We start from the raw sequence: 19163 nt of genomic DNA, 5'->3' as shown, positions 1-19163 counted from the left end.
GAATAGTTTTTTTAATGGATCAGAGTTGAGAGAAAGGGAGGCGAGAAGCCCCTCTCGAAACGTCTAAATGAGGCTCTATAGCTACATTAAAGTCTCCTCCAACTACAGTAAGGCCCTCACTAAAAGACTGGGGTTGTTCTAGGTAGTCAGCAAGAGCACCCGATTGACCCGTGTTTGGTAAGTATAGATTGACCAGTGTAACTACCTGCGAAAATAGGGTACCCTTCACAAACAGAAATCTACCCTGCGGATCAGCTCGAGAATCAATAAAGGACCACGGTACATGTTGTGCAATGAGAATACTCACTCCTCTAGATCGGGAGTCCTCTGAGCAGCCATGATAGCAATACAGAAAGCGTCTATTGGAAAGTTTGGGTACCTTATCCTTCCTGAAGTGCGTCTCCTGGAGGAATGCCACCTGGGTTCTAAGTCTCCACAGATCAGCAAGAATCATGGAACGCTTCTCGGGAGTTCTCAAGCCTCTGACATTGTAGGAGAGAAGCTTCACATCAGTGTGCATGGTCCTTGAGTGCTGTGAGGAAAGAGGGAGAGAGGAGAGCGAAAGAGAAAAAGAAAAGAAAGGTAAACACTGAAAACAGTCAAGAAGAAAAAGAGGATTAGGAAATACGCTAGGGAAGTCTAAATGAACCGAAGAGGCTCGGCCAGCGAGACACTCCGGAGGGTATACCTAAGGGGAGAGTAAGTAAGGTATCTAAGGAAGTGGAGACCACCTCCCGTATAATTTGTTGAAAATACTATCAGCGACAAATAACACCCATCCAAGGGATCTACCTAGAACTCAACTATCTAACAAAGTCTTGTATTTATAAGAAACCTAAACTGACCAATACAATGACCCCCTTTTTAGAATCAAGTAACAGTTAAATAGTGCCATCGTGTCTGCCCCCAGCCAACCCCCCAAGCACGCCGTGAGGGCTGACTGGTAAGGACACGAGGCCCTCCCCCCGACAAGAATCGTACTGCCTGAAAGAACAGTAAATCCAAGAAAATCCCGTAAATGGTTGCTAACCATTGAAACAACATCTAGATGAGAGTTAAGCCTTACACTCTTCTCCAACAGGTCTCCTAAGTCCCTCTACAAGTGGAATTTATTATAGGTAACGGATAGGAAACTAGGGACATCATGTCAGTAATCAGTATATCCCGGCAAACAAACCGTAAGAAAAACCTTTTGGAATAAGCATGTGGTCGTCTCAGTAAGAAAGAATATGGTAGCAAGCAGCTTCCCGGTACTAAGTCAGGTACCCAGCATTCAATGAAATATACGGATTCTTGATATAACTATATATGTAAGACAAACCCAGAACCCCGTAAGTGCAAAAAGCATATGCTGACTAATAATAAAAGACCACATAAATAATGAGCAAATAACTAGTGGTCTCACAGTAACCATCAGCAGACCAGCCCATTATGACATCCAGAATATATCTGGCAAACCCCTAGTATCAACTCTCCATCAAGAGTCTTGTAGCCTGTAAGGCGATGAGAAAGAACCAATATCCAGTTCTACAATGCTGCTTGAGTTACTCAAATATACTATCCAAATGAGATAAGACCAATACATTGCAATCCTGAGGTATGTGCGTTGTACAGCACAATAGATCGCACATAAGTCACAAACGTGAACCCAACTATACCATACTAAATACCAGGGAATTTTGTAAGGAGAACATGAAACAGAACACTGCAGTTATTATAGATAGGAAGTTCGTAGTCATATAAGAACATGACCACAGGCCAAACCAAGACTTTCGATCAATGCAAAGTCCCATTTATGGCAGTTGTTGCCTCGCCGGTCTGATGCGCTGCGGTCTCGGTTGACGTGGTGCCACAGGGAGGTTCCTTCCACGTCTATTTGGACGATAATTCAGGGACGCAGCAAACCAATCTGGGATGTCACTCGGTGGAACATCCAGAAAGACCAAAAGAGCGGGCAAATCCTGTGGGGAGTGTACAGCGATCACCGATCCTTGTTTCTTGACAATAAGGTGAAACGGAAACCCCCACATATATGTCGCTTCAGCTTCTCTGATTATGTCCAGCAGCGGAAATAGCACCCGTCTCATATGCAATGTACGAGCCGATAAATCAGGCAGGATATGGATCTCTGCACCTCTACATTTCAGATAGCCCATGTTGCGCATTTCGCGCATTACGGTTTCCTTGATTGTGAAGTAATGAATTCTGCAGACAATGTCCAGGGGTCTGTCCGGATCTTGTGACACAGGACCCAGTGCTCTGTGCACTCTGTCTAGCTCGATATGGTTGTCTAGGGGCTCCCCCAAAATACCGTTGAACATTTCTGTCACCATGGCTCGGAGATTATTTCCCTCCTTGTCTTCTGGTAATCCCCTTATACGTACGTTATTGCGCCTGTTTCTATTTTCCAAGTCATCATGGTCAAGAGCGTAATAGTGACTGTTGAGAGCGCAATTGGTTCTCAAACCTGTCTAGTCTGTCGCCATGAGAGGTTGTCTGCTGTTCTATAGCCGAGACATGAGAGCACATTTGTTCCACAGTACGGTTTACCTCCTCCAAACATGTACGTTGCATTTTCTCCATCCTATCCAACATATTGTCAAAGAAGCTTCTGGATGGAAGGTGTTTAAGGGCCTCAGACAGGTCTAGTCTAGTCAGTGGGGTCTCAGTAATAATCGGGGAGACAGGGTCAGGAGACCAGGGAGCTTCAACAGGGGATCCCTCCAAGCCCAGGCTAATAGCAGGGGTAGCCAGAAGAGTTTTTAATGGAGTAGACGCACCTGAGACAGCACTGGAACGAGGTGGAGAGATTGCTTCCGGTCGTGAAGGAGTCGAACTGTGAGTAATGGTCGCCATGATGGATTCCTCCTGTCTCTGTGAGACGCGTGGTCGCAAGAAGCGGGACAGTGAAGATGTTGGAATAACCTTATCCGCAGTCTTAAGGTTCTTCCCTCGTGGCATACCGCGAAAAATCGAGGTTCTTGCAGGTCGCTGGTATAGTAAATAGCACGGTAATAGTCACGGCCGGCGGGAGCTCCCAAGTATGCGTCCTTCTTCCTCACATGCCGAGACCACGCACCCCGAGTGTTTCATTTTTAATAAATTTGCAAAAAAATGTAAAATTCTGTTATCAATTTGTCCGTATTGATTGTAAAATGATTGGGAAAAATTGGAATAATTTTTTTATTTTAGTACAAAGACTCAACATAAAATGTGAAAATAGTGAACAGGTCTGAAGACATTCCGAATGCATTATATCTACAGAAAATTGAATTATTTATATGTGGATTTTTCCTGCTCTACAAATCTGTGACAGTCAGCCTCATAAGACGTAGCTAGCTTTTACAGACAAAACTATTCACTTTTGTGACGTGATTTAAAAGAGATAAGCATTTGCTGGGCACAAATAAAACATGACTTCCTATAATGTCTAAATGTGGTACACATTATGTGCCAAAATTGCCCAGGGTTAAAACCTTAAGTTAATATTTTTACACTCATATTAAAAGCTTAAAAAATAAATGAAAAAAAATATTATTTATCTATTGTTACTCTGCAATATTTTGCAAAGCGACGAAGGTTTCTGGACTTCAAAGGCCGTGTGCCCCTCAAAGAATATTATCAGTAAAGCTACCTTTGGTAGTGCTGGAAACTTGGACATGGTTTTAAAAAGAAACAGTCTCCATACCAGTCAGCCTAAATGCATACTTCTCTTCCCTCCATAGAGGATGCCGTTCAGAAACTGGCCATCGAAACTCTGGAAGAGTTGGATTGGTGTCTGGACCAATTGGAGACTCTGCAGACCAGACACTCAGTCAGCGAGATGGCCTCAAATAAGGTAAGAGCAATAAAGTAATTAATTATTGTAGTTACTCAAGTAGAGTCAGAGGAGGATGGAGGAGAAGAAGTTTACGCTCCACATATTCCTAGGATTCATTAACTAATACACTACGGCACCATATATTTTGCACCAAAAATAGGATCATAACCCCACAAGAGAAGCCAGGGTGACTTTTCCCAAAGGTTTTCCTGCATTCCCCTTTGCTGCACGTGATTTGATGCATGTGCAAAAACCCCAAGTGCGTTTTTTTAAATTTCTCATATAACTACAAAGTGACATTATTTATATTGTTCTTTCATTTTCTCACTGTTTCTGACTTTAAAGCAAAACTATTAACAAACAGGTTTAAAGACTAAGGCCTTATTCACACGAACGTGTCTGTTTTGCGCGTGTAAAAAAGCCCAGCATTTTTCTTACATGACATCCGTCTACGGTGTGTCTGCGTTTTTTACGCACGTATATCATCCGTATGTCACGTGTTATTTACGTCAGCAAAATAAACGGAAGGAGGTGGGTATTTTTTAAAATTTCTTTAGCATCTGTTGCGTGAATTGCGCACAGCACACGTATGACGTCCATGTGCTGTCCGTTTTTTTCCCGCACCCATAGACTTCAATGGGTGCGTGATGCGCAAAAAACGCACAAGAATAGGACATGAGGTAAGTTTCACGCAGCACACACACGCTGCGTGAAAAACAGTCTGAATGGCCCCATTGAATTGCATAGGTCCGTGTGACATCCGTTGTTTTAATGCGCGTAACACGGACGTGAAGTACGCTCGTGTGAATAAGGCCTGAATTTAATTTTCAACCAGTAACTTTGTCATATGCTCCATTTATGTACTAGATGCTTGGTATTTTGAGCTGATTTTTATAAAAATCCCCCTTCTAAGTTCCCCCCATTCATATTTTGAGGATTTCGTTTGCATTCCCATTTATCATGAACTTTTCATTGCTTAATGAGAACAATTCTATAAAAGCAGATGCCAGCCGTTATCATCATCATATGTATTGCCGGCCCATAATATAGAGCTACACAATCTAACCATTAAAAAAATTAAAGTATTCCCTGTAGAGTTAGGCTTGGTTCACACGATATTCTGCTCCACAAATTTCAAAGATAAACAGAGAAACTTTCCGACAGAGTCCCCCTTTGATTCCAATTGTATTTTTTGAGGGCGAATGGTTTCAGTTAGTTTTGGTTCCATCAGGTTTCTATTGTTTTTGGCAGGCAGTGTTACGTAGCCGGCTATGCAATTCTACACCGTAAATGTGATGTTATGTTTCTGGCATCTGTAAAGATCCATTATGCTTTCTTTATCGATCCATTAGAAATTAAAGTTTTGATTATATGCATTATTGTATGTAAGTAAACGGCACCATTTTACAGTTTAGAAATAGAATTTGTTTATATAAAAAGTTGAGTAACACATCTTGCCAGTATCGGGAGACATACATTTAGGGCGGATTTACACGAACGTCTAATACGTCCGTGCAACGCGCGTGATTTTCACACACGTCGCACGGACCTATGTTAACCTATTGGGCCGTGCAGACAGTCCGTGATTTTCACGCAGCGTGAGTCCGCTGCGTGAAACGCACGACATGTCCTATATTTCTGCGCTGTTTGCGCATCACGCACCCATTGAAGCCCCAAAATGGCACCAATAAAAACCTACAACCCGTCCCACAAAAAAACAAGCCAAAAAAACTGCTTTTTTGACTGAAAAAGAAAAAAAGTTATGGCTCCCAGAATATGGTGACACAAGAAATAAATAAATAATAATAAAAAAAATAAAAAAAAAGTGATTTTATTGTGCAAACGCTGCAAAACAAAAAAAAAAAAGAAAACTATATTACATACAGTATCGCCGTAGTTTAAAACTAGGCCTCAAATGCGCATGGTGCTCTTCAATTCTGAGCCCTATCATATGTCCAGGCAAATTATAAATGCCTTGAGGGGTGTAGTTTAAAAAATGGGGTCACTGCTTGGGGGCTTCCACTGTACTCTGGTACCTCAGGGGTTTTGCAAATGCGACATGGCGCCCAAAAACCAATCCAGTAAAATCTACATTCCGAATAGCGCTCCTGCCGTTCGTAGCCTGCCGTGTGTACAAACAGCAGTTTATGACCACATATGGGGTATTGCCATAATCGGGAGAAATAGCTTTTCAAATTTTAGGGTGCTTTTTTAATTTCACACCTAATTCCACTAAATTCAGCAAAAAAAACAACGGTGGTCAAAATGCTCACTATACTCCTTGAGGAATGTAGTTTGCAAATGGTGTTTTTTTTTGGGGGGTGTTTCCACTGTTCTGGCACCACAAGACCTCTTCAAACCGGACATGGTGCCTAGAATATATTCTAATAAAAAGGAGGCCACAAAATCCACTCGGTGCTCCTTTGCTTCTGAGGCCGGTGCTTCCGTCTATTAGCACACTAGGGCCACAAGAACTGCACAATCTGGGCAATAAATATCGAGTTGCGTTTCTCTAGTAAAACCTTCTGTGTTACAGAAAAACTCATTTTCTGCAAAGAAAAAAAAGGAACTCGGAAATTTCACCTTTACATTGCTTTAATTCCGGTGAACCGCCTAAAGGGTTAAGAAACTTTGTAAATGCTGTTTGAATACTTTGAGGGGTGCCATTTTTAAAATGGTGTGATTTATATGGGGTTTTTAATATATAGGGCCCTCAAAGCCACTTCAGAAACGAACTGGTCCCTATAAAAAAAAAGGCTTGCAATTTTCTTGAAAACGTGAGAAACTGGTGCTAGAGTTCTAAGCCTTGTAAGGTCGTAGAAAAATAAAAGGACGTTCAAAAAACGATGCCAACATAAAGGGAAGTGTTAACTAGTAACTATTTTATGTGGTATTACGATCTGTTCTACAAGCAATGACATTTAAATTTATACAAATTAAAATTTTTACTAATTTTCTCAATTTGTGTTTTTCACAAATAAACACTGAATATATCTACCAAATTTTTCCCATTAACATAAAGTACAATGTGTCACGAGAAACTCAGAATCGTTTAAAAAAATAAAAGCATTCCAAAGTTATTACCACTTAAAGTGACGTGTCAGAGTTGAAAAAATTGGCCTGGTCTATAAGGCCAAAACAGGCTGTGTCCTTAAGGGGTTAAAGATATTCGTGGTATTTTCTGCATTATTGCGACCTTAGAAAACAAAGTTTCCCGGTATAAGGCTATTTGGTCACAACTGCAGGACTCCTCCTGAGTGAACCCCCTTGAGTGAAGGGTACTAGCTGACATGGGTGACTAGGAAAGAGAAAGAAATAGCCATAAACCCAAAAATCTCCATGACCTATTCTTCAAGGGTGATTGTTTTTATGATGTCTTTTTACTTTTGCTGTTCAATGTAGGGTTGCACAATGCATTAAAATATCGATACTATTTCTATACTGTGCACCCAGAAACTGTTCAATACCGTAAAACCATGTATTTCAATACTAAGCTGTGCGGCCACACAGCTAATTATTGTAATAGATGCGTATAGTCACTATTACAACAGAGAACATGGCACGTGCACTACACAGCTCCCGCCATGTTCTCTATCATTAGTGCCGATGCCACCGCCCTTTAGTGCAGCGCCGGTAGCATCACATCACAGCGTTCGTGCGGGCAAACTTGGTGTGCCCGCGCGATTGGTCATACACAGCCGCAGCCCCACTCTAACGGCAGAAATCAGAGAAACCTCGGCCGTTATCCCCTTGAATGCCATCATCAAAGCTATTCTCCCGCATATTCCTTTGGTAATGTTAAAACTTCATACACTAGAGGCACAGTTGGAGGAGACTCCTTAAGCCCCATGGGGATGCCGATAAGGGAGGCCCCAGAAATCGAGACTGCAAAAGGGAAAGGTCTTCAAGAGGATGTCAGAAATTTTAGGCACCTTGAAAAAAAAAAAAATGGAGGAGGCAGTGTCAAGGTTCGCAATACAAATGGGTGGTATCAGGTCTGATGTTTCCCTGATAAGAGATGACTTTTCCAAAATTAAGAATAAAGTAGAAGCTACTGAAAACAGGATATCTGGTTTTGAGGATACAGTGTCCTCTTTAAAGAGGCTCTGTCACCAGATTTTGCAACCCCTATCTGCTATTGCAGCATATAGGCGCTGCAATGTAGATTACAGTAACGTTTTTATTTTTTAAAAACGAGCATTTTTGGCCAAGTTATGACCATTTTTGTATTTATGCAAATGAGGCTTGCAAAAGTCCAACTGGGCGTGTATTATGTGCGTACATCGGGGCGTTTTTACTACTTTTACTAGCTGGGCGTTCTGACGAGAAGTATCATCCACTTCTCTTCAGAACGCCCAGCTTCTGGCAGTGCAGATCTGTGACGTCACTCACTTCCTGCCCCAGGTCCTGCATCGTGTCGGCCACATCGGTACCAGAGGCTACAGTTGATTCTGCAGCAGCATCAGCGTTTGCAGGTAAGTAGCTACATCGACTTACCTGCAAACGCTGATGCTGCTGCAGAATCAACTGTAGCCTCTGGTGCCGATGTGTCCTCGCTCGTCCGACACGATGCAGGACCTGTGAGTGCTCTCGAGAACACGCTGTGTGTCTGTACTGCCAGAAGCTGGGCGTTCTGAAGAGAAGTGGATGATACTTCTCGTCAGAACGCCCAGCTAGTAAAAGTAATAAAAACGCCCCGATGTACGCACATAATACACGCCCACTTGGACTTTTGCAAGCCTCATTTGCATAAATACAAAAATGGTCATAACTTGGCCAAAAATGCTCGTTTTTTAAAAATAAAAACGTTACTGTAATCTACATTGCAGCGCCGATCTGCTGCAATAGCAGATAGGGGTTGCAAAATCTGGTGACAGAGCCTCTTTAAAGAAAATGCAATTTGTGAAGCAATCCAATAAGGAATTATTTACTAAAATGACAGAATTAGAAGACAGGTCCAATTGGCTTTGCAGAAAACGCAGAATGCTTAATGAATGAGACAGTCTCATTCATTAAGAGCTGGCTGTTGGATAAACTTGGTGAGGAATCAGTTTCGAAAAACTTTTCGGTTGCGAGAGCACACAAAACTCCAATGAAACCTAGGCCCCACAGCGCTCCTCCAAGGCCTATGCTCATCAAACTGCTAAGTGCGGGAGATAGATCTTTTGTTCAGGAAGGCACGCAATATACCAGAACTCACGTATGATAAAGCTAAAATTTCTCTTTATCCAGATTATTCTCAAGCCACTACCAAAAGAAGAATTACATTTTCTGAAGTAAAAAAATAGACTAAGAAAATAAGGAATTTAGTATTCTCTGCTTTTTCCGGCCAGATTGCGAATTATTTTTAAAGACCGTACCCTTTTCTTTTATACTACAGAGGAGGCAACGACTTGGATAGACAAATAAGATTTTATTTCTTCCTCCTTAGTCTATTCATGTCTAAAATCAATAATGGAGTTGGAATTGTTTGTCCTCTATGTTTGACGTTAAGTAATCTTTGATGAGGAACATGGGCCGATTTTTAAGCGGGCGTCTTGAAAAGGCCGCGAAAAAGTGCAAGTCACTTCTTGGGACGTTTTTGGAGCTGTTTTTCATAGACTATTGAAAACAGCTCCAAAAATGGCCGTAAAAAATGCCTCAAAAATCGCAAGTGGCTTAAAAAACATCTGAAAATCAAGTGCTGTTTTCCCTTGAAAACAGCTCCGTATTTTCAGACGTTTTTGACTCGCCGTGTGAACATACCCTTAGGAAGCTATTTAAAAAGGGGTGGGTCACTGCATTTGGAGGTGGGATCATTTGTTTCTGTTTTTTTTATCCTTTTCAAGAGATGTTGAAGATTCTTTAACCCCTTCCCGCACCTTGACGTAACTGCACGTCAAGGTGAGCAGTAACTTCACGCACCTTGACGTGCAGTTACGTCTGTACTTTGACAGTTAACCGCCGCGCAAAGCTACACCGCAGCAGCGGTTAACTGTGCAGGGTACCTGCCCTGCATTCCCTGTTGCCGATCGGTGGCCCATCGCCGCTGATTTCGGCAGTTAACCCCTCAGATGCGGCGTTCGATTGCGATTCGCCGCATTTAAGGTGTTTAGCGCAAATCGGCAGCCCCTACGTGAAATCACGGGGGCTGCCGATGGTAACTGGATGGTAACTGGACGTCAGACAATGGCTTCCGGGCTGCCATGTACAGAAGACCATGAGGACCAGCCGGAGGCTTCCTGTCAGAGTGACTGTCATGTAGGTAGTGTAATGTGTTCTAGCAGCGATCAGAGCTGCAAGCCTAAATGTCCCCTAGTGGGACAAGTAAAAAAAGTAAAAAAAAGATAATAATGTTTTATAAAATTTTAAAAATAAAAAGTTTTAAGTTACATAAACAAAAAATGCTTTTTTTCCTATAATAAGTCTTTTATTATAGGAAAAAAATGAACACATTAAAGAAGTACACATATTTGGTATCACCGCGTTAATAACAACCCAAACTATAAAACTATAATGTTATTTTTCCTGCACATTGATGACCGCAAAAAAAATAAGTAAAAAACAATGCCAGAATTACTATTTTTTAGTCACCACCCCTCCCAAAATATACAATAAAAAGGGATTTAAAAAGTCGCATGTACCCCAAAATAGTAACAATAATAACTACAACCCGTCCCACAAAAAACAAGCCCTTACACAGATTTTTCTGACTGAAAAAGAAAAAATTATTTTATAAAAAAGTGATTTTATTGCGCAAACGCTGCAAAACATAAAAAAAAAAAAACTATATACATATGGTATCTCCGTAATCGTATCAACCTGCAGCATAAAGAAAAATGTTAATTTATAGCCCAGGGTGAAAGCCGTAGAAAAAAAAGAATAAAAAACATTGTCAGAATTGCTTGTTTTTGGTCACCCGGCTTGCCAAAAAATGAAATAAAAAGTGATAAAAAAAACGCATGTACCCCAAAATGGTACCAATGAAAACTACAGATTGTCCCGCAACAAATAAGCCCTCACACTGCTCCGGTGAAGAAAAAAATAAAAGAAGTTCTGGCTCTCAGAATATGGCGATGCAAAATGTGCAGAGTGTTCTAAAAGCGGATAACATCCCGCACCTTTTATCAGTGCGACACTGGCCACAAATCTATGAATTATAATTTATTTACCCCACTATTATACCCTCTTATTATGTCCTGATGTACTCCGGACAGCTTACATATGCCCCCACATTATAAACTGAAATACAAGTAAAACCCCACACAGAACTAATACCAAGCTAGATCTGTGCTCCAAAAGCCAAATGCTGCTCCCTCCCTTCTGAGCCCTACAGCATGCCCAAACAGCAGTTATGTCCACAGATACTGCATCGCCATACCCAGGAGAACCAGGTTAATATTTTATCAGGTATTTGTCTTCAGTGTCACACACTGGGCATAACATATAGTGCACTAAAATGGCATATCAGTGGAAAATTGTAGTTTTCACTCCGCACCACCCATTGCGCATTAACCACTACGTGCACCACGACTTAATAGCATGTCGTGGTGTGCAGGGGGGATGTATTGAGTGAGCTCACGCGCTGAGCCGGTGCCATATGTTGCGGATGTCAGCTGTGTATTACAGCTGACACACGGGACTAAGGGACAGAACCAGCGATCGCGCTGCTACAGGAGCCTGTAAAAATGACAATATACTGCAGTACATTAGTATTAGTATCTAATGATCGCAGGTTGAAGTACCCTAGAGGGACTAATAAAATGTGTAAAAAAAAAAATCTAACTATTTAAAGTCCAAGAGAAAACCCTTTTCCCATTTTTTTCGCTAAACATGTAAAACAAAAAAAAAATACACAAAATTGGTATCGCTGCGTCCATAAAAGTCCGAAATATTACAATATACCATTCTTTAACTCGCACGGTGAACGCCGTAAATAATAAAGAATTTAAAACGCCAAAGTCGCTCTAAAGAAAATGTTAATAAAAAGTGCTCAAAAAGTTATATGTACCAAAAAATGGTACCAATAAAAACTACAGCTTGTCCCGCAAAAAATAAGCCCTCACACCGCTCAATCGACCAAAAAATAAATAAAAGTTATGCCTCTCGGAATATCGTGAAACAAAAAAATATTTTTTTTAAGAAATAGTTTTTACTTTGTAGAAGTAAAACATAAAAAACAATATAAATTTGGTATCACCTTAATCGTGTAAAGTCTCAGAAAAAAATTAAAGTTGTCGTTTTTAGCGAACAGTGAAAGCCGTAAGAACAAAACCCAGAAAAACCATGGAGGAATTGCAGTCTTTTCCAGTTTCAGCCTGCAAAGACTTTTATTTCAGTTTCAAAGTACATTAAGTGGTACTTTAAATGGTGTCAATAGAAAACACAACTCCTCCCGCAAGAAATAAGCCCTCACATGACTCTATTGACGGAAAAATAAAAAAAGTTATGGCTTTTGGAAGAAGGGGAGTGAAAAATGAAAATAAAAAAGCAAAAAATGGATCAGTCCAGAAAGGGTTAATTAATTTCTAATTAAAAAAAACATTTATGACCACAAGTGGGGTATAGCCGTACTCGGGAGAAATTGCTTTACAAATGTTGGGGTTCTTTTTCCTCCTTTATGAAAATTCAACATTTTAGTGGAAATACTGTTGATATTCATTTTCACGGCCTAATTCTAATAAATTCTGCAAAAGACCTGTGGGGTAAAAATGCTCACTATACCCCTAGATAGATTCCTTAAGTGGTGTAGTTTCACAAATGGGGTCACTTTTGGGGGGTTTCCACTGTTTTGGTACCTCAGGGGCTTTGCAAATACGACATGGCACCCGAAAACCATTTCAGCTAAATTTGAGCTCCAAAAGCCAAATAGCGCTCTTTCCCTTTTAAGCCCTGCTGTGGGTCCAAACAGCAGTTTATTACCACATATGGGGTATTGCTGTGCTCAGAAGAAGTTGCTTTACAAACTTTGGGGTGCTTCTTATCCTCTATTATTGTGAAAATTGAAAAATCTGAGCTAAAACTACATTTTATTAGAAAAAAAACACAGTAGATTTTCATTTTCACGGCCGAATTCCACTAAAGTCAGCAAAAAACCTGTGGGGTCAAAATGCTTACTATACCCCTTGATAAATTCCTTGAGGGGTGTAGCTTGCCAAATGGGGTGTTTTTGGGGGTTTCCACTCTTTTGGCCCCAGAAGACCTCAACCTGACATGGTGCCTAAAATATATTCTAATAAAAAGAAGGCCCCAAAATCACCTAGGTACTCCTTTGCTTCGGAGGCCTGTGTTTCAGACCATTAGCACAGTAGGGCAACTTGTGGGATATTTCTAAAAACAGCAGAATCTGGGCAATAAATATGGAGTTGTGTTTCTGTGGTTAAGCCTTTTTTTCTGTAACACAAACGGTTTTAAGAGGCTCTGTCACCAGATTTTGCAACCCCCATCTGCTATTGGAGCAATTAGGCGCTGCAATGTAGATTACAGTAACGTTTTTATTTTTTAAAAACGAGCATTTTTGGCCAAGTTATGACCATTTTTGTATTTATGCAAATGAGGCTTGCAAAAGTCCAACTGGGCGTGTTTACAGTAAAAGTCCAACTGGGCGTGTATTATGTGTGTTACATCTGGGCGTGTTTACTACGTTTACTAGCTGGGCGTTCTGACGAGAAGTATCATCCACTTCTCTTCAGAACGCCCAGCTTCTGGCAGTGCAGACACACTGCGTGTTCTCGAGAGATCACGCTGTGACGTCACTCACTTCCTGCCCCAGGTCCTGCATCGTGTCGGACGAGCGAGGACACATCGGCACCAGAGGCTACAGTTGATTCTGCAGCAGCATCAGCGTTTGCAGGTAAGTAGCTACATCGACTTACCTGCAAACGCCGATGCTGCTGCAGAATCAAATGTAGCCTCTGGTGCCAATGTGTCCTCGCTCGTCCGACACGATGCAGGACCTGGGGCAGGAAGTGAGTGACGTCACAGCGTGATCTCTCGAGAACACGCTGTGTCTGTGCACTGCCAGAAGCTGGGCTTTCTGAAGAGAAGTGGATGATACTTCTCGTCAGAACGCCCAGCTAGTAAAAGAAGTAAACACGCCCAGATGTAACACACATAATACACGCCCAGTTGGACTTTTGCAAGCCTCATTTGCAGAAATACAAAAATGGTCATAACTTGGCCAAAAATGCTCGTTTTTTAAAAATAAAAACGTTACTGTAATCTACATTGCAGCGCCTATCTGCTGCAATAGCAGATAGGGGTTGCAAAATCTGGTGACAGAGCCTCTTTAAATATGAATTTCTGCAAAAAAAAAAAAATATATGTACATTTCACCCCTACCTTGCTTTAATTCTTGTGAAACGCCTAAAGGGTTAAGAACCTTTCTTAATGCTGTTTTGAATACTTCAAGGGTTGCAGTTTTTAAAATGGGGTGATTTATGGGGGTTTGTATTGTATGGGCCCATCAAAGCCACTCCACAACTAAACTAGTCCCTGAAAATATAGCCTTTTGAAATTTTCTTGAATATGTGAGAAATTGCTGCTAAAGTTCTAAGCGTTGTAACGTCCTAGAAAAAGAAAAGAACGTTCAAAAAAATGATGCCAACATAAAGTAGACATATGGGATATGTGCAATAGTAATACTACACAAAATAGTTACTATCTGCTTTACAAGCAGATAGTTAAATTTAGAAAAGCGCTAATCTTTGAAAATTTTCTTTAAATGTGTTTTTCACAAATAAATATTGAATTTATTGACCACATTTTTCCACTAACAAAGTACAATATGTCACGAGAAAATCTCAGAATCGCTTGGATAGGTAAAAGCATTCCAGAGTTATTACCACATAAAGCGACATATCAGATTTGAAAAAAATAGGCTTACTCTGTGTCCTGAAAGGGTTAAAGTGAGAATGATAAACAAACAACTCAAAATGTACAAACCAACATTTTTTGACATTTAAAAAAAATAATTATCAGTGACCAATATAGCCCCCCTTTTTTCAATAACAGCCATAAGCCATGGAGTCTGTCATTTTCTTAACCCCTTAGTGACCAAGCCAAATTTGTCAAATCTGGTATGTGTGACTTTATCAGAGAATAACTCTGTGAAAGTTTTGAATATCCAAGTAATTCTGAAATTGTTTTTTCGTCACATGTTGTACTTTATTTTAGTGGTAAAAGTAGACTGATACGATTTGCGGAAATAACTTAAAAAATAGAAAAATTGAAGAAATTTTGTAAAAATTATCATTTTTCCCTATTTTTAACTGCAATATGTCACATATGTACACACATACTGTACAATTTTTTTTATTAAATATATATTTCCATCTCTTCACTCTATTTTGGCAGCACTTTTGAAAAAAAAAAAAAATTTTTGAGCAATTTAGAGGACTTACAAGTTAAGTAATAATTTTATAAATTTTGTAGTACATTTTGTTTTCCTGCACCAAGCCAGGTTTTCATAGGCTCATAGGTGTCAGAATGGTGGAAACCCCCACAAGTGACCCCATTTTGAAAACTAGACCCCTTAAGGTATTTATTAAGGGGTGTTGTAAGTATTTTGACCCCACAGTTTTTTTGTAAGAATTCATGCAAAGCAGGCATAAAAAAATATAATTTAACTTTTTTCATAAAAGTATCACTTTGAAGACCGATTTCTTTGTAAAGCGACCATGAGAATGAAGAAACACACCCAAAAATCTATCACCCTGTTTCTCCTGTTTTCAAAAATGCCCCCATTGTGACCCTAATGCGTTGCCTGGACACACGACAGGGCCCGAAAGGGAGGGAGCACCCGGAGGCTTTCAGGACTCATATTTTGCTTGAAAATGTTTTAGGCCCCACTGTACATTTGGAGAGGTTTTGAACTACCAGAACGATAGAAACTCCCCATAAACGACCCCATTTAGAAAACTAGACCCCTTAAGGTATTTATCTAGGGGTGTAGTGAGTATTTTGACCCCACAGTTTTTTGCTAAATTTAATGCATAGCAGGTGAAAAAAAATAAAAATTCACTTTTGTAATAAAAGTATCACTTTGAAGACCGATTTCTGTGTAAAGCGACTATAAGAATGAAGAAACACACGCCAAAATCTATCACCCTGTTTCTCCTGTTTTTAAAAATGCCCCCATTGTGACCCTAATGCGTTGCCTGGACACACGACAGGGCCCGAAAGGGAGGGAGCACCCAGAGGCTTTCAGGACTCATATTTTGCTTGAAAATGTTTTAGGCCCCACTGTACATTTGGAGAGGTTTTGAACTACCAGAACGATAGAAACTCCCCATAAACGACCCCATTTAGAAAACTAGACCCCTTAAGGTATTTATCTAGGGGTGTAGTGAGTATTTTGACCCCACAGTTTTTTGCTAAATTTAATGCATAGCAGGTGAAAAAAAAAAAAAAATTCACTTTTTTCATAAAAGTATCACTTTGAAGACCGATTTCTGTGTAAAGCGACCATAAGAATGAAGAAACACACCCCAAAATCTATCACCCTGTTTCTCCTGTTTTCAAAAATGCCCCCATTGTGACTCTAATGCATTGCCTGGACACACAGCAGGGCTTGAAAGGAAGGGAGCACCCAGAGGCTTTCAGAACTCATATTTTGCTTGAAAATGTTTTAGGCCCCACTGTATATTTGGAGAGGTTTTGAACTACCAGAACGATAGAAACTCCCCATAAACGACCCCATTTAGAAAACTAGACCCCTTAAGGTATTTATCTAGGGGTGTAGTGAGTATTTTGACCCCACAGTGTTTTGCTAAATTTAATGCATAGCAGGTGAAAAAAAAAAAAATTCACTTTTTTCATAAAAGTATCACTTTGAAGACCGATTTCTGTGTAAAGCGACCATAAGAATGAAGAAACACACCCCAAAATCTATCACCCTGTTTCTCCTGTTTTCAAAAATGCCCCCATTGTGACTCTAATGCATTGCCTGGACACACAGCAGGGCTTGAAAGGAAGGGAGCACCCAGAGGCTTTCAGGACTCATATTTTGCTTGAAAATGTTTTAGGCCCCACTGTATATTTGGAGAGGTTTTGAACTACCAGAACGATAGAAACTCCCCATAAACGACCCCATTTAGAAAACTAGACCCCTAAGGTATTTATCTAGGGGTGTAGTGAGTATTTTGACCCCACAGTTTTTTGCTAAATTTAATGCATAGCTGGTGAAATAAAATAAAAAAAACACTTTTTATATAAAAGTATCACTTTGAAGACCGATTTCTTTGTAAAGCGAACATGAAAATGAAGAAACACACCCCAAAATCTATCACCCTGTTTCTCCTGTTTTCAAAAATACTCTCATTGTTGCCATAATCTGCTTATTAGACCTGTGGCTGGGCCAAAAAGAGAGGGAGCACCCTTTGGCTTTCAGGGCACAATTGAATAAATTCTAGGCCCCATATCATGCATTTAGAGGCATTGAGCTGCCTGAACAAAAAAAAACCACGCAGAAATGACCCCATTTTAAAAACGAAACCCCTAAAGGTATTCATCTAGTGGTGTAGTGGGCATGCGGACCAAAAATGTTTTAAATGAGGAAATAATGGGTATCATTTCAGACACTATGGGTATATAATGTTTTCTTCAAGCTTTTATTACGTTTCCACATGAAATAGAGGAGACGTGGTAGAAGGTTATTTTGTTAGAAATATGCCACATTAATAAATTTGTGCGGCACAGAATAGAAGTGAAGCCGTGTATTCATAACGGATACATGTTGCTATAGACGTATTTGCCTGTACTTATGACTATGTCTTGCTGAAGAAGCAGTTGGTGCCATTATGATGTCATTGTGGACAGAATTCTGTCCTAATATAAAATCAGTCAGAGAGGAAAAAATAAACTGTACTGGAGTGACGGGCAATATCTTCAAACAAATGGAGGAAAATGTATCCAACTATGTTGCAAACTCGAGTCTGTTCACTAGATAGAAGAACACCTGCAGGGCTGTCATGACAAGGATTTTTTTTTTCAGTGACTGGTTGTACAACGTCTCTTTAGCTCCATCAATCCTTATGAGGGACGAATGTGCCAAGTGACGCGGTACACCATAACAGACCCCTGCCCGGCAAGGTAGGAACCGCTATGTGCACAAAACAACCAATCACCTACAGAATATATAAAAGGACAGTGTCCAAAACCATCTATAGGAACAGTAAAGGATCACTAATCCCCAAAATGATGTCAGTATTTCCAGAAGAACCGTAACAAAGCCCATGGTGTATTGATAAGGAACAGCTCAATTATTAGAGATCCTCCAAATAAAAAAAAAAGATCATGCCCGTATCACGGTACAGAATTAGGAATGTAACAGCTGTATGTGGCAGGACATAGTCATAAGAACAGTCAAAATAAAAAAATTGTGGATGTGGGATTTTGTACTGGACAATTAATTCCAGCACTTGATCACCCACAAATAAATAAAAAAAATCATAAGGGGTAAAATTAGTTTCACGGTCTGAAAAAAATGTGCTCTACAACCTCTCCCACAAGAAATAATCCCTACTTGGAAAGCCCACGAACTAAAAAGAAAATATAAAGAAATTGACTCCCTAAAAAGGCCCCCAACCCATTATTTTTTTTTGTGTTAAATTCTAGTAATTTGCAACCGTGTGAAAGGTTTCGAAACAGGGATAGTTACAAAGGGCTGGTTTTGATGGACACATGGGGCAATAAAAGCGGGTATCCCTCCTCCTGCCATGCCTGCTACATACCCGACACCTTTTTTGGGGATATTTTTGGGTCTCAGTGGAGGGAATAGGGTGTAAAAAGTGGCGCTCTGAAAGCCTGCGCACATCCTCAGATTCGCAGGATTGTGCCGGTATAGTGGACGCAAAAAGGAGATGCTCAATGACCTTCTCCTGAAATTGAAGGAAAGTGAGCGTTCCTTGGGCTTTTTTGAAAATAACAAAACTGTTATAGGTAGCAACCTGGATGAGGTAGATTGCTACCTTTTTGTACCAGGCCTTATTTTTGCGCTTCACCAGGTAAGGCTGAAGCACCTGGTCGGAAAGGTCTACACCCCCCATAAATTTGTTGTAGTCTGTTACACAGACAGGTTTCTGCTTTGCAGTGGTAGCCCCCCTCTCCGTAATTGCCACAGTGGTGTCCGTGTGTACGGTGGACAGCATGTAGACATCCTTCTTGTCGGCCCACTTCACTGCAAGCAATTCCTGACTTGCAAGGGCCATGGATGTTCCCTTTCCCAAACGCCTGGACACCAACTGTTGTGGGAGTCCCACTCTGTTCTTCCGTACTGTCCCACAGGCCCCTGTATTTGCAGCATGAAGGGCTTTATAAAGGGCAACGCTGGTATAAAAATTGTCTGTATAGACGTGGTACCCCT

The 19163-nt window shown here is 40.5% G+C and overlaps 1 protein-coding gene and 1 long non-coding RNA gene across 3 annotated transcripts in view; one reads left to right on the top strand and one right to left on the bottom strand.

Annotated features, from left to right (window-relative positions):
• PDE4C (phosphodiesterase 4C) overlaps nucleotides 1–19163 on the top strand; it is a 224205-nt gene that overhangs the window by 102579 nt on the left and 102463 nt on the right. The window contains exon 6 of the mRNA XM_075863060.1: nucleotides 3726–3838. Coding sequence (XP_075719175.1) covers nucleotides 3726–3838 — 113 coding nt within the window. The remainder of the gene's footprint in view (nucleotides 1–3725; nucleotides 3839–19163) is intronic.
• LOC142760150 (uncharacterized) overlaps nucleotides 1–19163 on the bottom strand; it is a 352257-nt gene that overhangs the window by 318129 nt on the left and 14965 nt on the right. The gene's annotated exons all lie outside the window — the stretch shown is intronic.

Source organism: Rhinoderma darwinii, chromosome 1 (assembly GCF_050947455.1).
Source record: "Rhinoderma darwinii isolate aRhiDar2 chromosome 1, aRhiDar2.hap1, whole genome shotgun sequence".
In the NCBI taxonomy this organism is placed as follows: Eukaryota; Metazoa; Chordata; class Amphibia; order Anura; family Rhinodermatidae; genus Rhinoderma; species Rhinoderma darwinii.
Note: the sequence above shows the minus strand (reverse complement) of the source record. Positions and strands in the feature narration are given on the sequence as shown.